This window comes from Paramormyrops kingsleyae, chromosome 5, assembly GCF_048594095.1.
Source record: "Paramormyrops kingsleyae isolate MSU_618 chromosome 5, PKINGS_0.4, whole genome shotgun sequence".
NCBI lineage: Eukaryota > Metazoa > Chordata > Actinopteri > Osteoglossiformes > Mormyridae > Paramormyrops > Paramormyrops kingsleyae.
Window position 1 is genome coordinate 15,737,654 of NC_132801.1, and position 19,164 is coordinate 15,756,817.

Below are 19,164 nucleotides of genomic sequence, written 5' to 3' on the forward strand. Positions count from 1 at the left end.
CATTCAATCATTCGCACAGAGATTATAGAAAGTACTACAAATAAATACTACTGAATAAAAAGTATATAAATATGTGTAGATAGTATGTATATTACACAGGTAGCATATATTGCACTTGGCTGTAGTTTTTACGCAAGATAATTATTGCTCATCCAGAGAGAGACAGAGACCTAGAGAGAGATGGTCAGTGCATGGTAAGGTTCAGAGGTTATGGCTCTGGGGGAAAAGCTGTCCCTGAGTCTGTCCTTGGTTTGGTGGATCTCTAGCACCTACCAGATGTCTAACAGGTGAAAACCAGGATGTGAGGGGTTCTTCAGAATGCTGCAGGAGGTATGCAAGTCTTGCACTGAGGGCAGAGAGCAGCCGAAGATCTGGGCTGTGTTGATGTATTCCATTTTTTACTACGGCGTCTGCGTAAGGTAAATAGCATTGCTCTCTAGTTTGTTGCTCTCCCATGAATCCCATATTTGCTCAATCTCTTATTGTGGAGTCATAAACACTGACCTTGACAAGCCTGCAGCTCTTTGGACATTCTTAAGGGATCTGTTACAACTTCTTGAGTAAGTTATTATCCCCCAGGAGAAATTTTGGCAGGCTAGCCTTTCCTGGGAAGATTCACCACTGTTCCAAATATTCTCCATTTGAAGATAATAGCTCTCACTGTGGTGCTGTGGAGTCTCAGAGCTTCGGAGAAGGTTTTGTAACCCTTTCCTGATAGGCAAGTTTTCCCCCTCCTAACCTCTTCTAGAATTTCTTTTTTCTCTTTCTGTTTTTGCAGACCCTTGTGGTGACTTCGCCCTCAGGAAAATGGTCGATCAGTATATGGCAAGGCATAGATTCAACAGGGCTGGCTGCAATTACGTCTGGCTGTGTCCAAGTCTATCAATTTGGACAGCAGGCTATGTAAGTAAGGGAATAATTGTTGTGTCACATGAGCAATATTGGAGTTGGGTAACTTTATTGCTTAAGTATATTAAGTATCGATTTAAAAATGTTTACATAAGTTTCTTGTGTGTGTCATCATATTATGCAAAAAGCAAGATATCAGGAGGGGGAAAACTGTCACATCATTATGGTTTTATCATTAAAAAAATAATTTTAACTGCTGCATATGTTTATATTTATCGATATAATTTTGTACAACTTTGCACTGTTTGTGTTATTTTTTTCTGTTTTATTTCTACTTATTCTATGTTTCATAATTTATGTTCTATGTTGTCTGTGAACGTAAGCAGGAATACTACAGAAACAAATTCCTAGTACATGCAGTTGTACCTGGCCAATGAAGTGAATTCTGATTCTGATTCGAACGCAGATTCGCCAGTCGTTCAATAGATGGCACTGTTTGCATAGCGATTGAAAATCCACACGGGCTGCCCATTTACCCACTAGTAAAGTTCGTCCGGACTGTTGTAAATCGGGGTCGTTGAGCCTCTTCTAACGTCTGCAGAAAAAGGTTCATTGAACAAGGAGTGTGATTTAACGCAATAGCATTCAAGATAATGACTAAAACAGCAATGCAACAAATTAAAGTGATATGTTTTGTAAATTTGTTGTTCATCTAATGTTCCAATTTGCTCGTAGGTAGACTGAAATATGAAATGGTAGCTGTTTTCTTTAATATATAGTTTGTGAGATGTAATTCCAATTTTTTGTTGTTTCAGAAAAAGTTTCTCCCAATTTAGATGCCAATATTAGGTAACAGGCTTGGACAACTAAGTCGAAAAGAGTCCGTTTCTTGTGTTGACCGCGTGGCCTAATGGATAAGGCGTCTGACTTCGGATCAGAAGATTGAGGGTTCGAGTCCCTTCGTGGTCGATGTTTTGTTTTGTTTTATTTTATTTGTAAAATTGTTTTGCCCTAAAAAATCAATGTATGTTTTAGATTTTTCTAAAGCAGTGCCCATGGATCGACATTTGAAATATTATTCAGTGACCACGAAATTTTACGTGTTAACTATAATTGTGCTCAAGGTAGCGATAAAATTCATTCCAGCCCTCTGTAAATATAAATAACTCGATTTAATATTAACCAGTCTTATACATTACGATAAGGTGCATATAGAATTAAATTTCATGAAAAAGTTTCCAGGTAACTCCCTAGCGACTAATGCACGAATTGATATAGACATCAATAGCTATACAAAAACAGGAATTTCAAGTAGCAGAGTGGCGCAGCGGAAGCGTGCTGGGCCCATAACCCAGAGGTCGATGGATCGAAACCATCCTCTGCTAAAATTATTTTCTTATTTCTAAATAATGTAATTTTTCTCACATTTACTGCCTGTTTAGCTCTTCATTCAAATTATATGATTTTTCTACTCAGAAATATCGCATTTCATATTGTTTACTACCCAGATAAGTAAAGAATAAAATACTGGTTTACACATTTGTCTGGTTTACACATATATGACAAATAAAATCCTTGAATCCTTGTTTCAATAAAAACGCTGTGTTAGTCTTCTGAACAAATGCTGTTGTTTTTTAAAAGGGGCCTTAGAATTATGATTAAAGACAATTTTTTGACAATGATTATGTACAACATGGTTAAATGCCCATGAATAAAACAGTTTTAATGATGCACATATTCTTTATTTCAGAAAAAAAACATACCATTAAAAATCACAATTCCGCAATATATATTTTCAGCTACAATGGCATTAGTCCAGGTGCACCTTACTGCAGAATGCAATGAGGTAGAGTGCAATGGCTATCTGTGGAACTCTCCTTCAGTCAAAATCCACTTTCCGGCTCTGCTTTATGACTGAGTGAATCTTCTTCTGTTTTAGCCTTTCCTTGTTCATATAATCCAGCCTAAGAGAGATTTTTATATATGTGTGAATTATATAAAGGCCTTAATTATGTGCAGAATCACACATTGCAGTGATGTAATCCAAGTCTACATATTTAAGTAGGGCCTTGTATTTTTCAAATCTGATGATTGTCATTATCGACAGTGAATGGAATGGCAATATTTAAATATAAAAATTGATTTTAATATATGACAGAGAACAGTTGAGTGCATTTTTCTACTACCTTGCCCTCCTTATGGCAATATCCTCTTCAGTGGGTTCATGTGGCTTCTGGCTGGCTTCTGCAATTATGTCTTGGATTTTCTGCAAACAGTCATTCAGGTTTTGCTGTTGACTTCTACTTGCCTCGGATGTAACCAACAACTCGCCCACTTTGTTGATGCGATTTTTATTCTATTGTGGCCAAGAGAGAAGATAAACATGTAACAGTGGTAATCAACAGATCATAAAACTTTCAGATTCTTGCTATATCCAAATTTGACCTGTTATGAACCTTCCACCTGACCACAAGACAGAGCACATTACTAATAAGATGTTAATGACTTAGCAATCCACCAGCATAAGGCAGCATTTTAAGAGGTCACTGAATTGCTGAAACTTAATTCAACCAGTAATGGTAGCAATAATGCTAGTTAGCACTGGAGCAAGACCTATACATAGCTATACAGTTACATTGCAAGAACAAAATTCACTTACCTGGATGATGATCTTATTCCTAACATCATCCGGAATCCAGTCTGCTGTCTGTACATGAAACCGGATTTCTGCCTTTGTGTTGACTAGCAAAAAAATAATCAGCAGTGATGTACTTTATCCATTATTATCCATTAGCGTCCATATAGGCATGAAATATTTATATATAGTGTACTATGCTGTTATTTGATCAAAATAAAATAAAAAATACCGTCAAATATGGCATCACCATAAGAAGTACTTGTATAAAATATTGAGATATTAATGCCGTCGTTCCGGAAGTACATTTTATAACATTTAAACCTTTGTTCACGTGCTGCCCGCCCGGTCCGCTGCTCCTGCTGTACGTCACTGTCAGGCGATCTGGACAGATGAAAGCAATAACAATTGGAGTTCTTTTTCTAATAGAAGTCTAGGGCTCTTTGGGAGGCTCTGTGATGCAGAAGACGCAGACTACAGTCCTATCGGCATACAGGTTACGTGTATCATAGATTTTACCACTAAGTCTGGCTAATTAAAGGAAACCAACATAACGCGTATATCAAAAATTCAGACAACAAACTTTGTAGTGCTACTTTGAAATGTTAAGAGAACTACGTACGTACCCATGGGGATAGCCAATCTCCCGCCCTACAACAATGTAAAATACATGTTAACTAAAACTCAACTTTTGATCACAGCTTAATCGAATTCATTGACATGTTACAATTACATAGATTAATGATTAACCAAAAGTATCACCACATCCTAGTTCATAACTAATTTACCCAGTTATAATCGTCAGCCTTGTTGCCATAATTAAGACTCGAGGAGAAATATCGCACGAATATATTGGTTGCATCCAGTTCTGCGTTCATATACTGATGGTGTAAAACAGCCTTAATCTGAGTGGGGACAACACATGGTTTTAACCCAAACAAACGCAACATCTTCAGGATAGTAGACGCCATTTTGCAGTATCATTTTACGGGTTTCTGGTTGACACGGCAACTCTTCGATGTTTACGACAATTTTTTGGGGGTAATTTAATTGACCTACAGTCTTACATTATATATGAATAAATTATGAACCACGCCAAATTATGGATTGAGAATGATAGTATATTGATACTGGATTTTTGAGTTGTGATATTTAATAATATAAATGTAGTCATTTATAATAGTATAATTTTATGTAAAACACCATAGTCCCACAACTATATCAGCCAGTACTTATTCCAAAACTGATATATAAGCTATGTCGTTGGCGATCACAAATACTCCACATAAAAGGAAAACAGGCTTAAAAGTACATTAGAGTTCATCTGATTTTGAATTTAGTTACTGAAAAGAGTGCGTAACCGAAGATCCCACGTGTCTCCCTTCGATAGCTCAGTTGGTAGAGCGGAGGACTGTAGGCAATGAATGTAGATATCCTTAGGTCGCTGGTTCGAATCCGGCTCGAAGGAGGACTTCTTTTGAATGTTGTCTTCATATTGCCTAAATATAATAACTAGTTTAATGAAGCATCATCTGCTCATAAAGTTGACTTTTAAAATCAAGGTCAACAGATCAATATTGAGATATTATAAAATCGTAATCTTCGAGACTTCAACAGCAGAACAATGCCAACACAACAGAAAACGAGAACATATCGGATTAGTCTTTACAGCTGTCAAATTGCTGTTAATTTCTAACCCAGTTACCATGCTGGCTTTTGCTACCTTCATTGCAAGGTCGTGATTGCACTTTTCAATTTAGACACCTGAGAAAAGCCAGATGGAAAGTCATGCTAAACATATGCCTAATACGGTTATTTAAATCCTAAATATAGGAAGACTGATTGTTAAATGGGACAAGAGTCACATCCATGAAATACAACTAAAACAATTAAAGTAACATTCAGTGTAATATATTTATAAATGTAATGATCTTTACTGCTACAGAGCTCCCCAATCTGTACAGATGCATTTCAAATGAAGTCCTGTAGTTGAGTGTTTCTCTTCAAGGACATAGTAATACACTTGATAAGTATTCTCATTTATAAAGGTGCCAATTTCGACTGCATATAAAATTATGGTGCCAAATGTGCACCACATTCAGGTTTTGCTCATCTTCAAGCTTTGCGTGATTTCCTGCAACCAACCCAAAACACACCGCATCCTGTTCATAGGAGATGCACAATGCATTTAACAATGTATTGTAACAGCCTTTGTATGTAATGTTACAATATTTCAATTTTTCATGACAAATACAAATTAAATCTCAAGTGCACATATCAGTAACAAGGAGAATGTTACCGATGCACTTAACTCATGTGAAATATTGCAGATAGACAAATAAAAAAAAGAAAACCTCATTTTTTGGAGCCGTGTCATTTCCTATCTTTGCAAAACTGTTACATGTCTCATTTGCAGCAGGTAAAACAGTAATGAGAAAATCTGAAACGTGGCAGTTTACTGATCTCTACGCATTCAATAAGGCAGGTTACATTATTGGATATGCCACTTCTCCATGAATGATTTTTAATCATGGTGTATATCGATCTTTAACAGTCAAAAAATCTATTTCAGAAAAAAAATAAAATCACAGAACAGCAATGCTAATTCTTTCCCTGTTAATATGAACCCCTTTGCCTATTGCGGTGACTCCTAAGACTGCCTGACAAACTAAAAAGAGCACATTTCCTTGCATTTCTATAGGCAAACATCTGTTTTAAAAACACTGGCAATTACAATACCCTTTGTTATCAAATCACTTGTTGAAGACAAATAATTATATCTTAGTTCAAGTCACTGTCATCTTTTACAGACTGCTGGCTCAAAAATACCAGACTGACAGGAGAGCTGGATCACTCATTCACATTCCTGGAGACAGTGTTGGTCAGATCCGATTTGTTAGCAGACAGGGGAAGCAAGAGGAAGTCAGCCATTTTGAGTCTGAACACTTTAATGGTGACTGATGAACAGCTGGTCCAGAATGACACAATCTGAATAATCGAGGCGTCACAGAAATAGCACACAAAATACAATCGTATCATCAAACATAAGGTAAATGGAGTATAAAAATGGGGTTAAAGAAAATTACACAGCTACAAGCCACGACATGTCTAGTCCCTGAAAGCCAGTCACAATAACTAGTCCTAGTGTGGATCCAAGAGGAGAAACTTGGACATTTTTGGGGATGAAAGGTGCAGGAGGGTTTCACTGACACCTAAATACTCCACAGAATCAGTACTCAAAATAAAGCACCTTTGGTTAACCAACTCGTCCATCCCAGGACATTTACAGTGCAGCTTTTGTATAGGTGATATTAACAAAGTAAGCCTCCAACCTACAACAAATACTTCAGCATACAGCATCTCAGAGCACTCCGAAAGATGAAAGCTTCACACCAGATGTCTCACAAAAACAATGATAAAAGGATCACAAACGATAAGCATTTCTATCTGCATTTCTGGGTGTGTGATACATGCAACCCGCTAAATACAGCCTCTACTTTCATTAATACACGCTGAGGTAGCACAACAATTATGCCAAACAAGTCTGGTCATCACTGGTAGCCCTAACCCTTTCTATAGCAGTTCTGGCAATTCAGAAAGCTTGCATACTCATCTACTAGTCAGTCATTAACAAACACCTTCCAGGCTGTGCAAAAGTCACTTTTAAACGGTCACTTCTCATGCGCAGAGGGCAAAAGGTCTTCAACCCACATCTTTAAAGTATGGATTCTCTTGCACCGGTTTCTATAATGCAGTGTTTCCGAAACCAGTAGGGAGCTGGGAGGGGGCAAAAATGTGGAGCGGCTAGGGGGTGCCCGAGGGTAGGGTTGGGAAAGACTGCTATAACAGATCGAGGCAATCACCATCATGGTTGTCAGCAGCAGATGGTGATCTTGCCAGATCTTCCACATTTTGCCCTTTTTACCCTAAGGGTCTGAGAGCCCACCATCTGGGTAATGAGGTGCAGTGCTAAGGCAAAGGTAATCTCATTACATGTAATCTCTCATTGTTTAGCAACTCGAGTCTCCATTAAGGCCACATGACAGCAGAGTACTGACTACCACGCTAAATCATTGCTGATCATATCTTTCAGCTGTAATTGTGGGACGAGATACCTAGAGGCTTGACTACACTTTACAGGGTGGTGTGTTTGTCCTGTAAGAGGCAGAAAAGGAGGAAGGCAGCAAGAGGCCTTTGTATTTCACTGCCCCTCACTGCATGAAATTAATTTGAACAGAGCTGGGATCAGTTGTCAGTTGGTTCTTGCAGCAGCCTTTAACAGATTTCAAAAGAAATGAATGGACTGAACATCAAAGAGGCATCTGCGGTCCTCAGCACGACTCAAACCTCGATATCTTGGCTGGACAGCTGTGTAAAAATCTTGAACCCCGTGTACATGAACATTTACACTTCTCAAGCATGTCTGTCCCTGTTTCAATCATTCAGTATAAGGCAGAGAAGGAGCCTGTTTAAAACTCCTGTGATCCCCAGACCACAAGGAAAAAGTGAAAATACATGTTAAGGAACAGTGTAACCAATACAGCACATCCCTCGCAATCATTAAATACTAAGGAAGGCAGTTCTTGATTTAGAGAAAAAAAAAATACATCCAGCATGAAATAGGAATGTGGAAAAAAGGATTGGGGAGGGGTTTGGAGGCAGGGAATGATTAGGGAAACAGAAAAACATCGTCATGTTAAAATGAGTGAATGAGTGCAATGGTTAAAAAAAAAATCACCATCTGTTCATGTGTCTTCATATCCTTTAAACAAACACCCACCAAAACACAAAGGCTGGGGTAGGCCAGTATTTTCTCCTACACAAACCTATCAAAAAAAGCTTCCATGTTTTCTGTGGAAGACGCCATTTTTTTTTTTGTTGGGAGGGGAAAGGAATGGTTTTTCCTTCAAGTAGCATGGACAACAGCTGAGAAGCACTGGATGCTTTGGGGCACATAAGAGCAAGGTATAAAATGGGGGGAGGGGAAGAGAGAGAGAGAGAGAAGGAAACTTGGTGGTTACTGAAGTTAAGCAAGTGTGCATGTGTTGGGGGTGGGGGGGGGGACTAGGAAACAAGAGGGAAGATGATGATTCTGAGGGCAGCTCAATCTTTCCAGTCCTTCTTGATGTTTAGGTTCCACTCCCAAGAGAGGTGGTCGTGCTTGTCGTCGTCAGTGAACTTGGATTTGATGTTGTAGGTACCGCGGGTGAGCATGCCCTTCGGCGCCTCCTCCATGGGAGTTAGAAACTCATACTCGGTGTCTCGCGGCCCGTAGCTTCCCACCATGTAGTCAGACTTGTCAACTGGAAGGAATAACGGGAGAGCAGTCAGAGCACAGGCAGGCCGTGACACGAGTCAATCTATACATTAATGATAAGGCTATAGGCTGATATTAATATCATTTTAAACTATGGCAAAGCACAAAAAAAACTGGAGGTGATGAATCTGATAATAATGGGTATGCTCTTGCATGCTTTAAAAACCACAAAATACAAGAGGACCTGTTCCGAGGTAAAGGCAATGTGACGCTAATGCTTTATGTCGACTTCAGAATAATGTTACAGTGGGTCACATGGCTTTTACTGAACTTTTCCAATCAGGCAGAGAGCAGGGCAACAATTTATTAAGGGGTACAAGGAACTCACTCTTTACTCCTTTCCTGAAGGTCTGCTGAACATACTTGAGCCCAGAGACAATCTCTTTGTTCACCTGCAAGAATAAAGATTTAAAGGTTGCATAGATACTACAAAAGATTAAGTATGCTTTGCATCCTAACTCATTCTTGCTCTGTCAAAGAATGGAAGAGAATCAGATATTACAGTAGAAGGCTATCCCAAATGTTTAGAAGAAATATAAACACTACTCACCTTAAAATTAATTTTTATCTTGTACTCCACTCCCTCCTTCAACACAAAGGACTGCTTTTTCAATGCATCAAGTTCACCTGTTGTAAGAAATCAGAAAACCTAAGGCATTTTAAACAATGGAAGACAGAACGAACCTATGAAATCAGTCTTGAGAAGACTGCAGCTTACCCAGGTCTTAAGTTATCAGTAAACAAAATAGCTGATGCTGCTAAAGGGTGACACACTCAAACTGCTCTGTATTTGATTTTTCTAAAGAGCTGGGTCACCAAGTTGCTAAATCACTAAGCTGACCCACCATGTGAAAAAAACTAGAGTGATCATTTGATCTGCCAAGTGAAACAAGATATGGGAAATTCAAAGTCAAGACACGTTCATCCTTTGCCACGTTAAACTGTGAAACTGAAAAGCAGCAAAAATCAAAACCGTAGGAAGCAGTTTTCAGATTTAAGGATCTATACCGTACACAGCTGAAATGTCAGGCCACTCTGCCAGGGCTCACTGGGTTTTACTCACCCTGCAAGTCAAGTGTCAGGGGAGCAGGGGAAGCGTCACAAACCAAGGTCAGCCGTGTCACCTGCACATTAGGGACACTGGGATCTGAGAGAGAAGGAAAATACAGCAACAGCTACATAAAATCAGGCAATTTTTATTAGGAGTGCAGGAGATAGACATGCAGTGTTTCAGCATCTACAATCTCAAGAATCTAGCATTAGGGTGATGTGGGAATGAATACGCCTCTCGGGAGAAAATGAACGGGCAGGTACGCCTTGCATACGGTTTATGAGAATTTATTTGGACCAAAATTTTTTTTTTTTTTTAAAGGATTTTACTTTTTCTTGGACGCTCCACAAAGTCTGCTGGTTAGTGATGTCAGCTGCACTACATCCAAGTAAGAGGGCAGAACCTTAAATGAGGTTCTCTGCAGTAATCTGACACTATTGTTAATTGTCACATAGGTTGTTTAATGGCTAATTCATACCAATGGCATTACAGTTTACCCTACGGACGCAATGCTATTGTTCGCACCCAAGCAGTTCATAGGTTCATAGTCAGAAAAGTCTGCCAGTTCATCAGAAGCTGCCCGACAACTTCGCTCACAGCTACAATCAGGTCAGTCCCTGGGAGGTGCTGCAGACACAGCCAGCCTTAATCACAGCACTCCTATTCTGGAGCAGGGACCCAGGGGAGCGGCGTGCAGCCCAGCTCGGTGCACCAGGAGCCCGGGCAGCCGCACACGCCCACAGACACAGACAGGTACCTGCAGCCTTAGGCGCCGAGCCGAGCAGGGCCTCTTTGTACTTCCGCAGGCTCTCATCGTCCTTATCCAGCTCCTGGATCTCCTGCAGGGACTTCTGGGCCGGAGCCCGGTAGTTCACAGACTCCGTGTCTTCGTTCTCCGCAGCAATGGCGGCTAGCTGCTCTGGGGTGGGCTCGTGTTCAGCCATGTTCTGGGGAGGGGGGGGGGGGGGGGCAATATTTACAAATGACAGCTGGAGTTCAGGTCACCCTGCCTTCTCACTCTTCTAGGGTGTCTAAGAAATGTCCTTTGGGAGGCACACAGTGAAGATCGAGAGCCATGATGCCTGGACAAGCAGGTCGCTTACAGGGGAAGAATATCAACCGTCCCCCTTTGGGCTGCAATCGGTATTTGCTTATGAGACCTGCTGTCACCTAGTTTATGTCTTCCAAAGGAATAAAGGCAGGGGTTTGCTGCAGCATAAGTCACGTCAAGGCTTAAGAAAATGAATGACAAATAATTAATACAGAATTTAAATAGGTGTAATGTTACAAACTGCTCACAACAGAAGCAGGTGGCTCTTAAACAAATATGCGAGAGTATAGTGGTTAAATGCAACTAGGGCAGAGACAGGGAGAGGGCTCTAAAGCTACCAGCACACACTCCCCTCAAAGAGTTACATTCACACACATTTATGCACACAGGTATCCAAATCCACCAGTATTACACCACTGCTAATTTAAAGGAAATCCTGCTTGAAGAAAATCAATTTTTTTTTTAAAAAAAAAAGAAAAGTTGGCTTCACACCACTTCATTCTATTCACTCACACCAAATGTAACGCCCATTACATAAAACTCTGCATCACGCCGGGATCCATTTACACTCATAATCCTCAGGCACTTAAACGCGACGTGTGACCTGGCGGTGTCACAGAAGCAGGAAGTGCTCTTCACAAGGGACACACAGACATGCACAGCCCCTGCACAATATCAAGCCTGTATTTTCCGCTGGGCCATAAATCTGCGCCTTAGGCTGTGGCCAAGACATTGAGGAAAGTCCAGCGGCTTGCATTCATCTGAATCAGAATGCACAGAATACATTACACTCTTCAGATGAATGATGACGGCGTAAACGGTTTCGCTAGAACAGATTTCTTTTATAAAACCAAAAAATAAAAAAACGTTATAAAACACTCAGGTGCACCGAAGGACACAGGTTTCCATTTCTTCTTCCTTACATAAACAGATAATTATTAATGTCAACTGCAATATATGTGTTATGGTCGGGAGCGGGAGGGTAAGGAGGGGGACAGGAGAGAGGTCGGCGAGTCAGAACAAAAAGTGCAGCAGTATGGAGATGCAGCAAACAGAGCGGCACCGCAGCGCGTCGAGCTTCCAGGAGCACGCTCCACTTTCACAGTGCCAGCCTGTGACATAACTAGGACGCCAGGGAGTAGGCAGGGCCGATACGCTGCCCCATGTCCCTCCAGCAGCTGCCACAGCACCATTAACATGCACCATGCCTCCTCAGGAAAACACGCTGATCCCGTCTCAAGGAAGCCTTGGCCAAGAACTGGCCTCCAATCCGCAGAAGCTTACGGCACCAGGCTGTCCAATGGGGGCTTTGGGGGAAAGCAAACATTAATAAACCAAAAAAAGTGCGTTATAATAAAGTTATACTGTTTAAACATGACAGCAATATAAACTGGAGTTTGTTCACCGTACTACTTCTGGCTTGTCAAAGGAAAAAAAGCTAACTATGAATCACGCAGGAAATGACAAAACTACGATTTCCTCTTCCTTGCCAACCGGAACGAGGTGGATCAAGACAAAATACCGGCACTAGCCAAGGCCAGGCAAACAAACACATCTGACCATTAAGTACGACCCATCTAGTCCTCACTACAAATTCTCTCTTCACTCAAATCTTCAAGACTAAGGTGAATACTCAAACTCTGGGGGGGAAACACACACACACACACACACACACACACACACACACACTTCAGCACATTAGTACTAAACGGTTAAACCAGCCCAATTAAAACAGTGAATGCTATTCTTTTGCATTAGCAATAACAGCTAAGTATTAGAACAAGTCATTAGGAAGCTGTTGACCAAATGATGCATGAATTCAGACATAGCGAATGTTATGCTTTTCTAATAAAGCCCATTATCAGTGTCACATCTATTTATATGATTAACAATGCCTCAAATAGCATTAACGGGATACACGCTAGCAAAGTACAATACTCATTCAGAAAAATGCTCCCGGTATTTGTCTACAACAGCAGCTGTTAGCACAGACAGAATGAATGTTCTCATACTCATTCTCACTTCATACAAATTAGTCTGCATACTAATGACATCTCAAGATTCAAGATTTGTCAAAGATGTACAAGATGTACTAAAATACAATAAAATTCTTACTTGCGTGTCTCTTGGCAGGCTGACACTTAAGTGATAATTCGCTCATAAAGATGTTTATCAAAATCTAAGGATCTGATACCAAAACATATCTGGGAACCTCAGCAAGGGTAAACGTCAGTCGTTAATAGCCAGGGTCATTTCATCGATATCTTTCACCACTGACCTAAGCGCGACTCCTGCACATCGGACTTTAGCAGAAATGTTTTTCCGAGTGTTCAGTCTAGACCAGGGGTCGGCAACCTTTTTGACATGGAGTGCCAATTATATATTTTCTTGTTAGTCCGCGTGCCATGTTAACGATTGGGGGGGGGGGGGGGGGCGGGGCTACCATCGAGTAGTCAAACCAAAGCAGCAGGCGCGCCAAGCAACAGCCAAAGACATTTCAACATCATAGGAGACGTCTGACAAATTTTAATGTTTAATAATTAGGGTTGTGATCTAGAGGCCTGCGCGGGAGGAATTTTTCAGTCCCGCTCCCGCAAAAAAAATGTATATTATTTTCTCCAGCTCCCGTCCGCAGTATTCAAGTTTTGTCCCGCTCACGCCCGCAAAATCCCGCAGGTAAACATACAAGTAGTTTTATTTTTACCGCTTCTTCCCGCTACTCTGTTATTTGTTTCACTTGCTTCCCTTTTGAGTGTATATAAAAAAGAAATGGAAAACAAACAAATATGTTTAGTTTTATTTGAGTTTAATTAAATGGAATGATGAACATGGACACGAACGAGGAGCTTTTCAGAACATAGGAATACACTCAGAACAGTTAGAAATAGGCTAATAATATTGCAATGAAACAAAATAATAATAAAACGTTGATTTCTCAAGTGGTCAAACAGAAAAGCATTTGGCTTAATACTGCTTCAGAGCGTTAGCCTTTAATTTAGTCGTTCTTGTTGCTTTTGTGCAGTAGATAATAAAAGTACTTGTTTTTATTAAATTAATTAAGATAATTCCATTTTGCGGGAGTCCCGCGATTAATTCTATTCTCCCGCAACCCACACATACATGAGGACCTTGCCGCCCGCACACGCATTCACCCATCAAATCTTGTCTTGTGCAGGTCTCTATTGTGATCATCGTCAGCGTGCCACCGGAAATTCCTCCGTGTGCCAGTTGTGGCACGCGTGCCTAGGGTTGCCGACCCCTGGTCTAGACAAATATAAATCATCCGAGCACTTCACCTGCCTGTAAAGACAGCGTGGACTGGTCTGGAGCCCCACAGCACCTAAGGAGGCACTGGTATGCTGATAAAAAAAAGATAATGACAACTATATTTAAGGCGTCTTCCTCCTGAACAAACCATACCAGTTACACTGACCCACTATTGGATCTCCTGTCGCAATCACCTGGTAAGAGTGCAGCCTCACACTGCAGTCTGAAGCAGCATCACAGGAAGTCATGGCAGATATGTGGCCCGTATGTGAGAATGTTACACTCATTCTGAAGTAGGCCAAAGTCAGCCTTCTGACGACTTGGAAGACACCCGCTAATTATTCCTAGGGGGCAAAAGGATCCAAAACAGCTACTGAAAAACATAAAGCTAAAAGTAAAAGTAACTTCTGAAAAAACAGGCTAAGCAATACGGGGAGGGCTGGCGCGTGTGTTATGAAAGAGCGGGAGAAGCAGCTTGCTTCCAGCAAGGCAAACATACATTTTGAGAAGTGTACTTTTTTGCGATTCTAGGTCTGGAGCTGAACTGATTAACTCAAGATACATTTGTGTCACTGAGACCAAGCAAAGTTCATTGTCTTGCTCTCTTTTCCTTGGAGAGTTGAGTCTGCGGCAACAGCCATACAACTCAGACAATGAATGTCAAAGCACATTCAGAAATAGTACATTACAAGTCAGCCACCTGTGACTAACATTACATGAGAAAACTGTACACCACTATGCTTCAAAAAAGCCACAGTTTAACATTACAGCCCTCAGTCATTCAAACAGCATGCCGGAAAAGGATAGCACAGAAGTAAAAATTAAACAAAATTGCAATGGCAACTGAAACACCATCATGCCTGTTCTGTGAAAATTGGGGACCCAGTCAACACCATCCCAGTCTGCTGGAAGCACAGGGTAGCTTCAATCCCGACAGCATCACAAAGGCAGCAAATGCCAGATCTTATCTGATGATGTATTTCTTCACCATGTTAGAACATGAGAAAACTAGGAGCATCATAACCTCACAGATCACTTAAACAGCAATCAAAACAGGCCGTTTGCAAAAGCACATCGCCCCTTCTCCCTCTCCCTCCTTCTCACACTGCCATCTTCTCCGGGCCCACAGAAACCTCCCTCGAGGTAGAGGAGGACACAGTGGAATGGGGCGAGCAACTGCTTCCCTGTCTGACCTGGAAAGATCACTGCTGAAAATCTGGGTCTTGTTAAGAGCATGGAGCCGTATCGATGGATATCCAAAATAACACCATGCACCAAAGTTACTCCACATAATGAGACAGTGTAGCGGATCAGCAGGAAAATGGCTATGAAACGCCTCCAATCATGAGGAGAAACAGCAAAAGGATTTAAAAGGGTAAAAGTTATGTAATATTAGCTAACAGATTTTACGCTAAATGTCAGATGTTTACTTCATCTCTACATGTGCATGGATTAAAATTACATTGCAATTTTGTCAGCAGTACACTGAGCAAAATAATGGTCTTAGATACCAACTTCTTTTCAGAAACTAAAACGTTTCTTTCCCAACGTTCCCTTTAACCAAAAGTTATTAAAAGGACCAAAAAAAAAAAAAAAGAGCTGAAACTATCTGCTCTTGACAAACACACTGATTTTACGTTCATCAAAAAAAAAAAAAAAAAAAAAAAAAAAAACAGACTACTGTAACACTGCCTAAAGACGCACTTCCAAAAACATGTGCCATTAAGAGCAGCTCTCCCAAGGTAAAACTTGTAATCTGACACGCTAAATGTCATCAACTTCCAGATGACCAAAATCCACCAGCTGGGAAACTCAGCTACCAAATCTCTGAGTGGGAAAGGAGATTTCAAAGATAACAGCAGTGTTTATATTAACACTGTGCTGCATTAATAACATTCATGGCCTGCTCCACAGCTGCAACCCTGCAGGTGGGAAGGAAAGGAAATAAATAAAAAAATACATACCACACACGGCTGTCTAACAACCATCTGGAATACTGGGCAAATTCATTCAAAATCACTATGAACCGAATAACTGCCCTTGGTAAGAGTGCCAAAGACATTTGGGCTATAACCAGTCTGCTAATACTGTGAAGATGTAACTGGGATGGACCATCATAGGACAGCTGGAAACAGAATGAGAATAAAATCAGCGACTGGGAAAATTCAAGGTTAAAAATGGTAAAAATAGTAAGTAGACCATTATCCTGTTTCACTTTTTTCGCTAACAAAAAGTTGTGATTTCCTTTTTAATTAAAAAATGCAAAAAAAACACTAACAGAATTTAAAGTGATTATTATTAAAGTGACTCTATTCTGGCTGTCAGATGTCAATTGCGTGAATTGCATAACAAAACACCAAAGCAGGATGGCACACACACACAAACAGCTGAACTTCCTCATGCCAGCGCACTAATATCAAGATCAAGTTCTACAACAGAAAGCCAGCAGTTAACACATGAATTTCAGATAGAATCCACAGGCTCCCCACACTGCTGAACAGCTGAGGCAGCATAGATAGATTTGCAAAATTGTTCTACGAGCATGTTTACTTGCAGAACACATAACCTAACCATCCAAAGGAATAACCTTCTGGGAAGGTGGAAGGAAGATACATCGAACCTTAACTGGAACAACGCACTGCCAAATTTTATCAAGATAAAGCACTTTAAAGTTGCATGTATGTTCCTTTACCAAAATAAAACTATGTGAAAAAGCCTCTATGTACAAAACTAGGACTGTGACATTTCTGGGTCATGAAAATCAGTTAACTGTGTCCACTTTGCCTCCCAAGGACACCTGCTTCCTTTAGAATAATACCTAAGCAGACCCACAGCGTCCTATAGGTCTGACCCAGACAACCATCCCAACACACACTCAAACAGTGTCAACACATTTTTTAAAGATCAGCTGATGGGCGCTTTAGTCCTTTGACTGCATTTCAGAAAATAATTAACCAAATCATTAAAGCTCCCTAGGTGTCTAAATTTCCACTGGTAATTTCCCCTTTGCAGCTTTATAATCACCGATATCCGACTTGAGAGAGTCAGTAAATGGGAGCGAAAAAAGCTTGTAAAGCATTTAAGCTTGATGACATGGGAATGTCGCAGAATATAAACCATCTTCTCATTTACTGTAAAGCATAAATAGGTCAAAATATCTGCCAAACTTCCTTGTTATTGTCCCTCCGTCATAATTTGCGTAACGCCCATTACATCGCCACTAATTTCAAGTTTGCCAACCGAAAGGAAAGTAAACCGTAAAACGTGATTTGCCATAAGGGCCAAAGGGGGAAAAGTGCGGTGAGAAAAAAGCGGTTATATGCGGTAAAATATATTATACGTGTCAGTTAACCTGTTGTATTGGACGGAGTTTGCAGTTTGAAGGTGGGGGGAATTAGCGACACCGCCCCCTCCCCGAGAGAAAGACCTAGAACCAGGGCAGACAGGAAGCCGCGGCTCTTCAAATCGGCCCGGCTGCAGTCGGGCGCCGACCGAGGGAGAGACCAAGACCCACCCACACATTAGTCACACGCATTTCTGGTTTCTAGAACCAAGTTGGCGCTATGCAGCGTTTCCTCACCGGGCAGCAGGACCGCCTCAGGTCGCCTCTCGGCGAGGGGGGGGCGCTTAGTCTGGCTGCCAGCAAACAGCAACGACGCGCTTTAAACCCAAAGCGGGCAGGTCCGCCAAACACTAATACAGCAGCACTGCGTGGTTTAAGTCTTCGACACCTAAGTGTTGCATATTTCATTTAATGTCGCAAATGACGCGCTTCTTCTAAAAGTATCATCTGTACTGATGCGTCCATGTGTCCCAGCTGGAAAAAAAATTGCCCGAGTTTCATGCAACTTCGAACTACCTGAAGCCGTTTCTGCTCCTGCGGCGCGATAACTGGCAACGGGAAATACGAGTAACCCGACGGCACGAGTAAGCTGGGAAAAGTGGATCCGAATTGGAAGGCGGAAGGAGAGCTGCTACGTTTCGCGTGGTGATGGGACAGAGTTTCGGACAAAGTAGTAATTTCTATTGCGTTAATTCCCACTGTGAGTTTGCACGCACCGGGCGGCCCTGGGACCTGAAGGCCCCGTAACGCCGGATATATGAAGTCAACTTCAGCCCTTCGGAAACATGCAGACTGGCTACTCCAGCTAGCTTACCACGGATATTTTTCTTGCAAAATTACATTATATTCAGTTATTAACATAATCGACGAAAAAGTTAGGTGCGGCGATCAATACATATAGTTAAACTGAATGGGAAAGATTAAGTGAATAAGTTAGTTTAACTTATCCTTAGTTGGGTGTAGCTAGCTATCTAAAACTGAACATAGGAAATTGAATCAGTCGATACAACTACTGAGTAGGATCATGCAACGCGGGTCAGTTAAAGAAATAAAAATAAAACAATACTGAGATTGGAAGTACCTTACTAACAATAATGAAGCTTTTTTAAAATCTTGGAATTTGATCGCAGTAGAGCGATATTACCGAAATGAACCGTCGACGTGATTATCTGCTATTGTCTAAGCTATCGAACGTGTAAGTATTTAAAATGTCGTTTTGCTAGCGCCCCGGTGAACCACTCCTTACCGTAATAACGCGGATTTACCTGAGCTCTAAGCGCAAAGTGCTCCTACCGCTGCACTCCGTGGGACTAGAATGGCGATCGGAGAGCGGAGCCGCCCGCACTATACGCTTCCGGAAGCGGGACCGCGCATCGCTGGGAACGGCTCCGTGAACGCGCCCCAAACGGGCGTCTCGCCGAAGAATTTAGGCGCCAAGTTGAATATGGGGGTGATCCGTCGTCCGCGCTTTATAATTTTACACGTTTCGGGTTCAAATATTTCAGTTTGCCCGTACATGATCCTGTTAGCCGGAATTTGTCCAAGTCACAACTTTTCACTGACTGTGGCTCTTTGCGTCCACCGGTGAAAGATTAGCAAACGATCCGTTTTACTGCTCCCATATAAATATTTAATAATAAATGTTATGCCT

At 41.2% G+C, this 19,164-nt stretch overlaps 2 protein-coding genes and 3 non-coding genes across 6 annotated transcripts; 3 read left to right on the forward strand and 2 right to left on the reverse strand.

The window, feature by feature from the left end:
• Window positions 1-1,745: 1,745 nt before the first annotated feature.
• trnar-ucg (transfer RNA arginine (anticodon UCG)) lies at window positions 1,746-1,818 on the forward strand. Its single transcript has one exon. It is a non-coding gene; the product is annotated as a tRNA-Arg (tRNA).
• A 344-nt stretch (window positions 1,819-2,162) lies between these two features.
• On the forward strand, window positions 2,163-2,234 carry trnam-cau (transfer RNA methionine (anticodon CAU)). The gene has a single exon. It is a non-coding gene; the product is annotated as a tRNA-Met (tRNA).
• Window positions 2,235-2,569: 335 nt separating this feature from the next.
• On the reverse strand, window positions 2,570-4,486 carry mrpl58 (mitochondrial ribosomal protein L58). The gene is made up of 6 exons (XM_023790681.2): window positions 4,273-4,486; window positions 4,111-4,135; window positions 3,809-3,868; window positions 3,509-3,591; window positions 3,036-3,205; window positions 2,570-2,813 (listed from the first exon to the last, which is right to left on the reverse strand). The coding sequence occupies exons 1-6, from the start codon at window positions 4,453-4,455 to the stop codon at window positions 2,729-2,731; spliced, it is 606 nt and encodes a 201-aa protein (XP_023646449.1). The 5' UTR covers window positions 4,456-4,486; the 3' UTR covers window positions 2,570-2,728.
• A 378-nt stretch (window positions 4,487-4,864) lies between these two features.
• trnay-gua (transfer RNA tyrosine (anticodon GUA)) lies at window positions 4,865-4,952 on the forward strand. Its single transcript is given in 2 exon segments — window positions 4,865-4,901; window positions 4,917-4,952. It is a non-coding gene; the product is annotated as a tRNA-Tyr (tRNA).
• Window positions 4,953-6,414: 1,462 nt separating this feature from the next.
• On the reverse strand, window positions 6,415-18,932 carry arhgdia (Rho GDP dissociation inhibitor (GDI) alpha). Of its 2 annotated transcripts, none has more exons than XM_023790675.2 (6): window positions 18,779-18,932; window positions 10,610-10,799; window positions 9,865-9,948; window positions 9,352-9,428; window positions 9,130-9,193; window positions 6,415-8,787 (listed from the first exon to the last, which is right to left on the reverse strand). In XM_023790675.2, the coding sequence occupies exons 2-6, from the start codon at window positions 10,794-10,796 to the stop codon at window positions 8,588-8,590; spliced, it is 612 nt and encodes a 203-aa protein (XP_023646443.1). In that variant the 5' UTR covers window positions 10,797-10,799; window positions 18,779-18,932; the 3' UTR covers window positions 6,415-8,587. The 2 variants fall into 2 exon arrangements, with proteins under 2 accessions (XP_023646443.1, XP_023646442.1); XM_023790674.2 differs by having other exon boundaries at window positions 18,760-18,898.
• Window positions 18,933-19,164: the final 232 nt, after the last annotated feature.

Excerpts from the sequence above, each read along its gene's own strand:
- mrpl58 (XM_023790681.2), bottom strand. The coding sequence starts at position 4,455 with ATGGCGTCTACTATCCTGAAGATGTTGCGTTTGTTTGGGTTAAAACCA. Across the intron at positions 3,592-3,808 it reads CGGGCAGCACGTGAACAAAG|TCAACACAAAGGCAGAAATC; the intron begins GTTTAAATGTTA and ends TTTTTTTGCTAG. Across the intron at positions 2,814-3,035 it reads ATTGCCATAAGGAGGGCAAG|GCTGGATTATATGAACAAGG; the intron begins GTAGTAGAAAAA and ends AATCTCTCTTAG.
- arhgdia (XM_023790675.2), bottom strand. The coding sequence starts at position 10,796 with ATGGCTGAACACGAGCCCACCCCAGAGCAGCTAGCCGCCATTGCTGCG. Across the intron at positions 9,949-10,609 it reads CTCGGCGCCTAAGGCTGCAG|ATCCCAGTGTCCCTAATGTG; the intron begins GTACCTGTCTGT and ends CTTCTCTCTCAG. Across the intron at positions 9,194-9,351 it reads AGATAAAAATTAATTTTAAG|GTGAACAAAGAGATTGTCTC; the intron begins GTGAGTAGTGTT and ends TTATTCTTGCAG.